Here is a 12,729-nt window from a genome sequence, read left to right on the forward strand (position 1 = left end):
GACGACCTCTGTTCACTTGGTGAGACAACAGGCACTTGCCTGATGGAGACCCCAGGGGAGACACATGGACAGGAGTGCAAAAGTACCCAACGTGACCCCAGAGAAAGCTGTGGGAATCCACTTGGCACCACTGCAGGGTGCCCACAAGCAATGAATAAATACATGTTCCCTGGATGAGCCAACCAGCTACTTGCTATCAGTACTTCTTGGGTGGCATTCGGGTTGCTTGAATTTAGTTATCCATATGCGTACCACATTGATGGACATGCTCTGAGCTGGACTGGAGACCTCCAACCTGAGGTTCCAACATAAACTCTTCTACCCAAGCTCCAGCCAGCTCTGAAGCAATCACCTCACCCAACAGGCACCTATGTTTGCGCAGCTGAAGGGCAGTCTTGGCTCTACCCATATCTCTGGTGACTGCCATGGGTGCTTTAGGGCACATGGAGACATCACCTCAAATATGAAGTTGGGCTGCTGGCTTTTGCTAGTGTATCATTATGGCTGTGGCTCCCTGAAGAGAGCTCCAGGGCGTAATTCAGTTCATCTGATGCGTAGATCATTTTCTGGTCATGACTTTAAATGGACAATACCTGGGCAGACAATAATGTGCCTCAGCGACATGAATTTGGGGGTCTCTATTCTCCTCCATGCTTCGTGGATCTAGGGGTGCCCTTTCAGCAGCCTTCCTCTAGGACTGAAATCCATCTTTTAAAGAAAAGATTAATATCCTCCAGAGTTGGCAGTAGGGACTTGTCAACCATATGAACAGCCTACGTGAAAGTGGTGTGTTCTCCATCACCGCCCAGCTCTAAATCAAAACCATCCCATCAAAAGGCATTGGATACCAAGCAGAAGAAGCAGAATTGGTAGATAAAGTCCTGGATATGGTCTGTTAGCTTATCCTATCTGGGAAGTCTGTACTGCAATTCCCTCTGCCTGAAGATCCAGTAGTCTCCACAGCCTTTTGAAATTAGATTGCCAGATGGCTTTGAAAAGGTTTCCAAAGGCACAGCAGGCACTTACCCGAGTGAAAACTGTAGGATGAGGGCAATGCCAAATGTTCCATATATTCATAGGCTGTTTGTGTACATTAGCTAATGGCAAACACACATAGGTACTCTGCACTTCTGCCCCAAGAATGTGCACCAGACTACACAGCCTAACACACTGATAAAACCAGCACAGAGACCGGAATGCTGACTCTTGTCCTGCTGGGAGGTGGCCTACTGCAGAAAAGAGATGTAGTTCTGGCTGGCTCCATGTAAACCCCTCGATTCTGAATGTCTGGTTGGGTTGGAAAGGGTGCACTGGATCCACTGGGCATGACTGAGCTGACCTAAGGAAGGGCATTGCCCTCCAAAGAGATCAGCTGTCAGGATCCAAGGCAAATAAGTCATAAACACTGATGGGGAAGGTACCTTAGAGCTGTTCTGAGAGTTGCTCACTTCATTGTTCCCAGTTAGTTCCCGCATGCATTTCCACATCCTTTCTCCACACTCTGCACCTCCAGCAATTCATAGAATCATAGAATCCCAGACTGGAATGGACCTTAAGGATCATCTGGTCTGACCTTTGTAGGCAAAGCATGACCTAGACTAGATATCCCAGCACCCTGTCCAGCCCAATCTTAACAGTGCCCAATGTCAGGGAATCTACCACTTCTCTGGGGACATTATTCCAATGGCTGCTTGTTCTCAATGGGAAAAATTTCCTCTTGTGCCCAACTGGAATCTCCCCAGCAGTAACTTGTGTCCATCACCCCTCGGCTTTTCCATGGGACTCCTTGTCAAAAGGGAGTCTCCATCTTCTTTGTAGCCACCCTTTAAGTACTGGCACATGGATCAGGTCTCCCTGAGCCTTCTCCTCTCCAGGATGAACATTCCCACCTCTCTCAGCCTTTCGAGGCCTCACCTACTTGGGCTGAATGAATTAATGGTTCAGAGGGAGAAGGCAGAAGGGCCACAGCCAGCCTGCAGTTGCCAAAGGCTTTTGTTTTAGGATTACTACAGCATGCACACGGCCTGGGTTGAACTGGTTACTGAGTACAGAAGGTTAATGCATGTCCCCAGAACTTCTACGGGGACTACACAGTGAGGTGGCAGAGACTTCATTCATTACCTAACATATGGGGTCTTTCACTGGGGCACCCATAAACTCCGCAATGTGTCTTCTGAAGACAGGCTGAGAGCTGGGCTGGGTCAGCCTGGAGAAGAGAAGGCTCCTGAAGGGGAGACCTGAGAGCAGCTCCAGTGCCTAAAGGGGCTCCAGGAAAGCTGGAGAGGGGCTTGGGACAAGGGCCTGTAGGGCCAGGCCAAGGGGAATGGCTTGAACCTGCCAGAGGGGAGATTGAGATGAACTCTTAAGCAGAAGCTCTTCCCTGTGAGGGTGCTGAGGCTCTGGCACAGGGTGCCCAGAGAAGCTGTGGCTGCCCCATCCCTGGCAGTGTTCAAGGCCAGGTTGGACACAGGGGCTTGGAGCAAGCTGCTCTAGTGGAAGGGGTCCCTGCCCATGGCAGGGGTTGGAACTGGATGAGCTTTAAGGTCCCTTCCAACCCAAACCAGTCTGGGATTCTATAATTCCACACTGCAGAAACCCTCTATCACTTGGTTCCAGGTGAAGGTAGAAACCCAGATGTTCAGTTCAATCAGGGGGCTCCCCATGTGGATTCCCCAGAGCTAAGGAGAGCAGAGGGCGCGGTACAGAACAAGAGATGGAGGTGGGAGGACACTCACATAGATGAGGTGCTCCCGATAGCGGATCAGCAGGTTCCTGAGGATTCCTGCCTCGTTCAGGTCCCCCAGGCGGATCATGTCCTCCACTCCATGGATGGACGTGGGGTGCATGGGTTTGATGTGGCTGGCATTCTGCGGGGAAATCCAGTGCTCCTGGGAAGAGAGCAAGGATAAAGATAAGACAAATGGGATATCCCTAGGATGAGAGACAGAAACAGCCCAACACAGACAGAAGAACATACACAGGACAGCCTAAACCCACAGGCCATAACTTCTGTTTCTAAGGCATGTCAATAACTTATTGGAAAGGTTCAGAGCAGAAAGAAAAGCATCTTTTGGTTTACTGGAGCAGCAAAGAGACATGAATGATTCTATGATTCTATGAATGCTCCATCCCTGGCAGTGTTCAAGTCCAGGTTGGACAGAGCCTTGGGTGCCATGGTTTAGTGTGAGGTGTCCCTGCCCATGGCAGGGGGGTTGGAACTGGCATGATCTTAAGGTCCTTTCCAACCCAAACCATTCTGTGATTCTATGAGACATAAGCCATACTGGCAGGACCATCATCCAGGACAGCATGGACACATAGGACATCAGGGACGCTTCTAACAAATAGCAGATACGTTCTTCCCTTCACACAACTACATTTTCACATCCCTGGTTAGCCCTCTGCCAAGACATAATGGGCAGAGAAAAGATGGTTTAGAGAAGGACAGAGGGATACAGAGGGATGGCAAAATCTTGCTTTTGGTGGCAGAGTGTTGTTTAGTCTGATCACTTCTAAAGGGCTTCAAAAGTTACTACAAATCGGATACATGGACCCTGCTGAACCAAATCTCTTTCTACCAGCCCTGAAGGGAATGAGAGAATATGCAATGGGAAAACAGGCTGGGAAAACAATGTAAAGGACCTCCTGAACCCACCCCCTGCTTGTGATAGAGATATTACTCTAAACAAGCCACCACTGCACAGAAGAAGAGGGGGGAAACTGAAGGAGAACCAGTGTTTGGGCACATCTTGTGTTGGTAGAAGGCCAGGAAGGACAGTAGGTCGAGGAGGGTTTGCTCAAAGCACTATCTAAATGTACTTTGGAGGCTTCTGTTATCATTGTACTCAAGAAGCTTCTTGACTTTTCCATCCCAAAACAGCCACAGAAGCAGGAACACAACATTATTGTGTATTTACAGATAGAAAACTATGGCGGAATTGAATACAAAGACATGTGAGAAGTCTATGGCAAAGTCAGTCATCATGTTCCTGTGATCCTTGGCCTATCCAGAATAGGTGAAGAAGGGTCCTTACAACCCTTTGTACGTACATTGCCTTCATCATCCACAACCTGGATCTGTCCAGAGTCACACAGTTTAACCACCGCTCCAATGGGGACGTCGAATTCCCGTCCGGTTTTGAGGTCCATCCACACATAATCCCCCTGGAATCAAAGAGAGGACAGTTGCACTCAGCACTGCAGAAGCGTCAGCATCCCTTGGGGTACAAGTTGCTGATGTTTTGTACTCAAATCATTGGTGCAAGTCAAATGACTTCCATTGCAAACCACTGCACTTCACTTTCCCCGTATTTCATGAGCTTGTGAGTGATTGCTGGTCACAGACTGCATCCTACAGCAAGCAGGTTATAGAGCAGTGACACAGGCAGAAAAACCCACCCAGGCAGAAGTTCCCCTCTATAATGTACAAGACTAGAAAGTCACACTTAGGAGATGGTTTTGGAAAGCCTTATCTGGAGGCTTATTTTTCCCTTCCATATAAACACTATCAAATATACATTCTCCTGCCTTGGGCCCTAGTGAAAGGAGATGACTAAAGAAGGGTTAAGACCATACCAGAGAGGTAGATATAGATATACTTCTTCAGGAGTTCTCCCAGCTACAGTGATTTGTAGGTGGGCTCTTTGCATTTAATTCAGTGGATTTTATCTACCGTGACCACATCCAATTTCTTCCTGAACCTGTGCGAAGTTTTAGCATCCATGTCTAAGGAAAAGTTTAGCTACAAATAGCATAAAAAGCTGTGCCCTTTTACACATTTCATGTGTTTCAACTCTTTCATTTGAGACCCTTTTGCTTTCACTTTGGACGACACAGCAAGCAGTTGACCCCTATCCACTCGCTCCATGTCACTGATGTGATGCCATAGACCTCTGTGAGTCCTGCTGGGCAGGGACTATCTGCTCATCAGCTCTGTGGATATTAAATTACTCAAATGCAAAAAAGCCTTTTAAAGAAGCCATTTTCCCTCAATACAAATGCAAACCCCCAAATAACCCCAAACTATACTCCCAAGCACGACCCACACTGTTTGAAGCCAAGCAGAGTTATTTACCTCCTCTATTCTCAATGCAAAGAGGTGTTAAAACTGGAAAGCATCTAGTTAAATTAGTCTGGCATGTTTGCATCAAGCAAGCAAATGTACTTTTTCATGCTGCTGAGATTAATGTTGTGAACTTGTAGCTCCACCTAATGCCATATTCCTGGGGCCAGCTCCACTGGTACCTATTAAACACAGTGCAAATGCAGTATCTACCTTTGGAAGTCCAGAAAAAAATGCTGGGAGAAGGGAAAGGGAAAAGTAGGAGGGATCACTTTGCATGGGCTCAGACTTAAACAGAGAAGATATAGGTTGGATATAAGGCAGAAGCTCTTCCCTGTGAGGGTGCTGAGGCGCTGGCACAGGGTGCCCAGAGAAGCTGTGGCTGCCCCATCCCTGGCAGTGTTCAAGGCCAGGTTGGACACAGGGGCTTGGAGCAAGCTGCTCTAGTGGAAGGTGTGCCTGCCCATGGAAGGGGTTGGAACTGGATGAGCTTTAAGGTCCCTTCCAAAACCATTCTATGATGCTGTGTGTTCTTATAGAACCTCTTTCCTGAGCAACCACTATTGACCATTTCTAGGGACAGAGTATTTCTAGACTTGGTTTGACATAATGCACTGCTGAACAACCTTCAGCTCCCCTCTGGATGGTGGAACCAGCGACAGGTAGCAATATAAAGCATGAGGAAACACTCACCATCCATGCCATTGCTCACCAGGACTCCTGACTGGTACTAACCTGTGAGTGCCACGGGGATATAAGGCTATCCCCAAGGACCTGCACATGGAGAAACACTACAGATAAGGAGACCCCAGCCATTCTGTGGTAGGCTTCACCCTTGGCAACTGCTTGCTGGGTTTCACTTATGATACCAACAAAGACATCCTGCTTACACAGAGCTGAGGATCTGGCCCTTAGGTTGGGTTTTCATTTCCTCACAGGGCTGTGCTATAGCACTGCTTGTCAGTATCTTTACCCAGCTCATCAAAATACAATATTCAGATCTTTTTCTCATTAACTCCCTTATCCTCACATCTCATAACTGAGTTAAAAGGAAGAAAACAACTAACGAAGGCAGTAAGTCACGCACAGATATACATTATAAATCCACTTCTATTACTATTTATTCCTTAGCTCCTTTAACCCAAGGATTTCAAAGCACTTCAGAGTGTTCAGCACCGTTATCCTCGCTGCACAGCCGGGTGAATTCACGCACAGGGTAACATGATCAAGGTGTCAGCAAGAGGAGAACCAGGTTGCTCAGTCCCTGCTCAGCAGAAAACCCTTCTGACACCTCATAGAAATCGCTTTTGATCAAGAAAACAAGAAGTGTAATGCTGGGGGGTGTTAATCTTTAATTCTGAATAGCTGTAAAAGCAGCCTGCTTCATACGTGCTGTTAGCACAGAGCTGAGATAAAAAGGCATTCTGCTCTCCCCAAGGTAAAGTGATGCTGTACTAAGACAACTCCTGTGCTTTCCCTGCCTAATGCACAGAGTGCTCATCCCTTCAAAATGCTCTTTCTAAACACATTAAAGCCCAGTTCTTAATACTGGTGAAATAAAGCAAGTCTTATGGGATGGGCTAAGCTGGTAAGCCCAGAAAGGTCAGGGGGGTGTTAACAAATAACATCACTTACTCAGAGTGACGACCTATTTCCTTCCTTCACTGTAATCAATTTGATATAAACCCCACGGAAGTCAGTTACACACCTTCCACTGATGCAATCACCATCAGATCAGCCCCCCAAACAGCAGATACATTGGGGATTTCAGGGTAAATTGGGGTGATTCATGCATTTACCAGCTTGGGCAGACTGGCTTATGAGTTGCATAAGCTGCTTCATGCCTAAACTGATGCAGTTTGTTTTCCAACACACATGACAGTACCAGGGAAGTGAGAATCATAGAACCATAGAATAGTTAGGGTTGGAAAGGACCTTAAGATCAACCAGTCATTTGATAGAATCAACATAGTCCAACTCTTCCTCCTCAACACAGTCCTGCGTCCTTCCAGACACTGGGGCAGACCCGCAGGACCTCAAATGCTACGGGTGCTGATAACCAAACAGTGGTGCAAGAGAGGGAAACACCACCATGGGTGCACATACGTCAACACAATTCATGAAGAGGATCTTTAGGAGGAGCTTCCAAATACAAAGAGCAGGAAGGCTGTACCACAGGGATGCTACAGAGCTTGGGGAGGACAAAGACTCAGGAGGAAGGTAAGAGAAGCTGGCACAAGCACTGTGAGGATCCCATCAAGCAGCAAGGCTGATTTCTGAGGGCTTCCAGCAGTGCTCAGAGACTGGGACCCCCTGTCTTACCGCTAACATGGTGGTGGGCTTCAGGGCCTGGTTGACGTTGCGGAGCAGTGTCCATTTGCCCTGGTCCCTCTCCTGTTCTTCCACCACCTCAGGGCATGGCTGCACAAAAACGACCTTCTTCCTCTTCATCATCTCCGAAAGCTTTGCAGTGGCAAAGAAAGCTTTGTCCCTCTGCTTCCTACATGTATTCCACCACAAACGCCAGAGAGCTCTGGCTGGTTTGCTTTAGACCTCCAGCATGACCGTGCCTGCTGCCTGCAGGACACCCTCTGACCTGATTCACAAGTAGCTCTTGGTAAAGGTCTTCTAGGAGAAGAGCTTCGATGCACCAGCCATGGTCCCCCACTAGTCAGCCCACATCCTCACTCCATACAACTGCGGGAGTCTTAAAGCCAACTGGATAACTTTGCTTCTCTTCAGTTCTTCCAGCCTAAGGGGTGACAGTGAAGGACACAACCACCCATTCTGGAAAGATGACTGCGGGATTAAAGGGAAGACTCTTCATTTCCCTGTGACTCCTCTCCGTTACCTTCCTTTCTCAATGAAATAACCATCTGCCAGCTTGAGGACTTCCAGCACAGAAACAGACTCGGGTACTTCTTAATCCACAAATGCAGTCAGTCCCCATGCAACACATGGCATTTAATTAACCTAATACCTTTACATACCAAATTAAGCAAAGCGCAGCGGGAACTCAAAACCAGAGGCCATCTGCATGTTCTTTCAACTGATCGCCTCCAGTAGATCCATAGCAACTGGATGGTAAATAATTGAGTGGAAGGTGTGCAGGGCAGCATGGCCTCTCTGCCTATAGGTGAGAGGAGAACATGGGCTGGGAATAGAAATGTGCTGAACATGAGGAACATGGAGATATTGAGGTTGTACTGACTCTACACCTGGTTGCTCTATAGATGTACTTATAGAGCCATAGAATAATAGAATGGTTTGGGTTGGAAAGGACCTTAAGATCATTCAGTTACAACCCCCTGCCACTGGCAGAGACATCACACAATAGACGATGTCACCCAAGGCTCTGTCCAACCTGGCCTTGAACACTGCCAGGGATGGAGCATTCACAGCTTCCCTGGACAACCCATTCCAGTGTCTCAGCACCCTCACAGGAAAGAACTTCTTCCTTAAATCCAATCTAAACTTCCCCTGTTTCAGTTTGAACCCATCACCCCTTGTCCTGTCACTACAGTCCCTGATGAACAGTCTCCCCCCAGCGTCCTTGTAGCCCCCTTCAGATACTGGAAGCTGCTCTGAGGTCTCCACACAGCTTCTCTTCTCCAGGCTCAACAGCTCCAACTTCCTCAGCCTGTCTCCATACAGGAGCTGCTCCAGCCCCTGATCATCCTTGTGGCCTCCTCTGGACTTGTTCCAACAGTTCCATGTCCTTTTTATGTTGAGGACACCAGAACTGCACACAGTGCTGCAGGTGAGGTCTCAGGAGAGCAGAGCAGAGGGGCAGGATCACCTCCTTCGACCTGCTGGTCACGCTCCTTTTGATGCAGCCCAGGATACGGTTGCTTTCTGGGCTGTGAGCGCACACTGAAGCCGGCTCATGTTCAGTTTCTCAGACTTCTGCAATCTTTCCTTCTATATAGGAAGGAGACGTTATATATGGTCTAGTAAGGACTAATCAGGACTGACGGCCCAACCAGAAGAGCTCAAGGCATTTCACAGTCCCCCCAGATTTGCTTTTTCTTGTCCTATCTTTGATACACTTGGGATTTCATCTAGGAAAGGCTTTTCTCATCATTTAGAGAACTTAAGATCAATCTATCTGTGCCCTAGTCTCCTCAATAGAACTCTTGAAACTAAACTGGTGTCACATATGCTGACCAGAGCAACACATGACTGGATAATGGTGCAGCTGCTAAGATTTCCACGCCATTCTCATTTAGCACTATTTTAATGCAAAACTCTGATACCTTTATTCTACCAGGTTTTCACTCCATTTGTCCATGATGAAGAGGACATATTCCTGATGGAAAGTCTTCTAGGTGAAGGCAGGCTTTACACAGTCACCAAGACAGCCGTAGATGATGGGTACATCAAACTCATACCGAGCTACTTCTGCTCATCAGTGAACAGCAGGGACAACAATGAGGCAATCCTTGCCCAAAGGTCAGCTTAAGCTATATTACAAAGCCCTGGAACAATAAGGTATCTAATTCTTGTAGCTCTGCAAGTGAAGTAAGGAAGAGGTTGAGTCTCATGGATAAGAAGCCAGGTGAGAGATTAATGAGGTGAATGTCTAGCAAAGGAGCAAGCAAAAATGCACAAGATGCAATAATAATACAAGGAGAAGGAGACATAGCTCAAATGTGGCAATATCATGGGAGATGTCTACCTCCAGCATGACCTGAACACAGCGCTGTAAATGACTGCAGAAGATAAATCAAAGCTGATAATGAATGAGAAGATGCATGGGGAAGGAAGGACCGAATAAACCTATAACCTTATAGCAGCCTTCCAATAGCTAGAGGGGCTCCAGGAAAGCTGGAGGGAAGCTTTGGTCAAGGGCCTGTAGGGACAGGCCAAGGGGAATGGCTTTAACCTGGCCAAGGGGAGACTGAGCTGAGCTCTTAGGCAGAAGCTCTTCCCTGTGAGGGTGCTGAGGCGCTGGCACAGGGTGCCCAGAGAAGCTGTGGCTGCCCCATCCCTGGCAGTGTTCAAGGCCAGGTTGGACACAGGGGCTTGGAGCAAGCTGCTCTAGTGGAAGGGGTCCCTGCCTGTGGCAGGGGTTGGAGCTGAGTGGGCTTTAAGGTCCCTTCCAACCCAAACTGTTCTACATCTCTATGAAGATTCAATGATTTGCCCTGGTTTATCCTTGGAGCAAAGTAAAGATGGGAGCCCAGCGGGGTGAATCCAGTCTCTGCAGTCCTATACATGAGTGTGCTTGCTTTTCCCTTGACGCTGGATTTGCTGAAGGAGATCTTCTGGGCACTCCATCATATGCATTGGCAGTGCTTTCTGCCTGAATGGCCAAGCATTCTGCCTCCTGCAAACGCGAAACCCCAACCCTTGGAAGGGATAACCCGGCTTGGAAACCAGCCTCTCTTCTGTATGCATCAAGGGGCAGAGCAACAGCATTAAGCTTCCTATTGGCATGCTTTTTCTAAGGGAATGCGCTATGCCTCATGTAGGAAACAAACAAACACTCTTAGGACAATAAGGGGAAGGACACAGTGGAGGAAAGCAAACCTTTAGCTGGCCTGCAGCCCGTCAGCAATGCCAGCTGGGTTAGATTACAGCTCCCCGGGGTAACGTTAGACTCTTCACTGCAGAGATGGAATTATGAGCCACAAGAGCCATGCTGGACCCTGAGCTGATGATTTACTGTGCCTCTGCAGCAGCAGCGCAGCCAAGATCATGGGCCTGCTCTGACACACTTTGTGTACGCACGTAGTAAGGGGTAAATTCTTATCCTAAGGAACTGATGTGACCCGGGTAATAGGTTTATGCTGCTGCAGAGACCTGAGCCCCCATTAAGTGCTCCTGTGGTCTCACTGCTGGAGAAGAATGGGGAATGATTCCTGCAGGAAGCACCCTCACATCAAGTGAACCACCTAATTCAATACAAGCTTGGGCTTTCTTTGCCCCAGCCTGGTTTTCAGACCCAAAGACAATGCATCAGGCACTGCCAGCGCTGAGGAAGGGCTCCTGACCCAGTTACTTTGCAGCTATCACTGCAAAGCCGAGTTATTCAGTGCACACATCATGTGGGACTCGGCTAACGCAGTGCATGTGTGCACCTCTGAGCAAGACATCCAGATCCTTGCTAGGTGATCCTTGTATAGAGTCAGAGTCATAGAATGGTTTGGGTTGGAAAGAACATTAAAAGCCATCCGGTTCCAACCCCCTGCCATCATCCCTTCCAACTGAAATAGTCTGTTCTACTATACTATTCTATAGTATTATATTCTATACCATTCTGTTCTATTTCTTATGTTTATTTCAATTTATTTCTATTTCTAATTTCTTTTCTACATTCAAGGGAAAGAAAGAGACACTCCTATGGTCATCTCTGCATAAAGCAGGCAATAAAACCAAGTCAGATTATACTGGCCTAAAGGCGTGTATGAAGAGGACAGTTTGGAGGTAGAAATCTGGAAGGCCCTAAGGGCTGTAAGATAAATTGCTGAGGATATGGAAAATCACTGTTTACTTTTATGGGAACAGGCACAATCTCATACCCAGGTCTCCAGAGAGCTTAGAACCAAGCCAGGTCCTTTACTTCCTCACTGCTTGTCTCTGTGGCAGAAAATCCTTAGTGCACACAGACAAGAGCAAACACAGGCACAAGAGCAAACACAGGCATCCCCCCAGCTCCAAATCCCAATGTAATTTGCAGACTAAACTGAAATCTAAATGCATTGGAGCATTGCAGCAGATTTTGCCAGTGTAGACTCCCAGTGTAGACTTCCAACAGCTACCCGCATCCTTCGGCCGGTATAATGTCTGTGCTGCACTAAACCCACATATCATCACCTCTAAATATCACTTGTCTGATTCAATTCAGCTCTCGATTACATGGATGTACCTGCTGGGTTTAATGGAGCTTCTCCTGGATCCACAGCTGTACAACCCATGGGAGCATTAGGGTTGCTCATCTCTATTCTTTGCCTCATCTTTAGCTGTGCAGTTGCCACCAGCATCAAGAAAAGGAAGAAAAAGCGTGAATTTTGACTTAACTACAAATCATAGTGCAAGAGATGCACATGCTGGGAGTGAGTAACCCTCATAATTCTCCTGTTTCATAAATAAATCAGATACTCTTCCCCATTTCTTGTAGCACAACAAGCACCAGCTGTCAGCCAAGGTAACGTGCTCCACACAAAGGCTGTCTGCAGCAAAGACAGAGATGTAAGAGGAATCCTTAAATAATTCAATAATCAATGCACAGCTTGCTCATCCTGGCACTTCGATACTGACAGGAGGGAAAAAACAACCCACAAGTGAGGCATCCATCCTAGCATTATCCTATTTAGGGCTCAGGGGTAGGCAGAGGCTCCGGGAGCAGAAATGATGGATCTAATCAGGTTTGCAGGGTGCAATCCAGTGTGGTGCAATGAGGCTCAGCTCCCAGTGCTGTCCAAACACATCTTTGGCTTTTGGCAAGGAGCTTATCATTGACTTTTGGGGATCTCTTGGCTCAGAAATGGGTTTTAAGCAGACAAACATGGATATAGAAGGTTCAATCCATGACTTCTAAAGCATTACCATTGAGGATGAAGCAGGGAATGCAGCAATCCATGGACATTACAAGTAGATTAGGGTAGATATGAGCATCACCTACCCAAATGGTGTGCCAGAGCACTGAGCATCAGCTCTGACAC

The 12,729-nt window shown here is 47.5% G+C and overlaps 1 protein-coding gene across 6 annotated transcripts in view; it reads right to left on the reverse strand.

The window, feature by feature from the left end:
* MYO7A (myosin VIIA) overlaps window positions 1–12,729 on the reverse strand; it is a 102,962-nt gene that overhangs the window by 61,281 nt on the left and 28,952 nt on the right. For all 6 annotated transcript variants that reach the window (XM_061458068.1, XM_061458063.1, XM_061458067.1 and 3 more), the window contains exons 3-4: window positions 4,051–4,164; window positions 2,736–2,888 (exon numbers count right to left, since the gene is read on the reverse strand). In XM_061458068.1, coding sequence (XP_061314052.1) covers window positions 2,736–2,888; window positions 4,051–4,164 — 267 coding nt within the window. The remainder of the gene's footprint in view (window positions 1–2,735; window positions 2,889–4,050; window positions 4,165–12,729) is intronic.

Source organism: Pezoporus flaviventris, unplaced genomic scaffold (genome assembly GCF_033815535.1).
Source record: "Pezoporus flaviventris isolate CSIRO_AGI_PZ_B2104156 unplaced genomic scaffold, CSIRO_AGI_Pfla_v1 ptg000025l, whole genome shotgun sequence".
In the NCBI taxonomy this organism is placed as follows: Eukaryota; Metazoa; Chordata; class Aves; order Psittaciformes; family Psittacidae; genus Pezoporus; species Pezoporus flaviventris.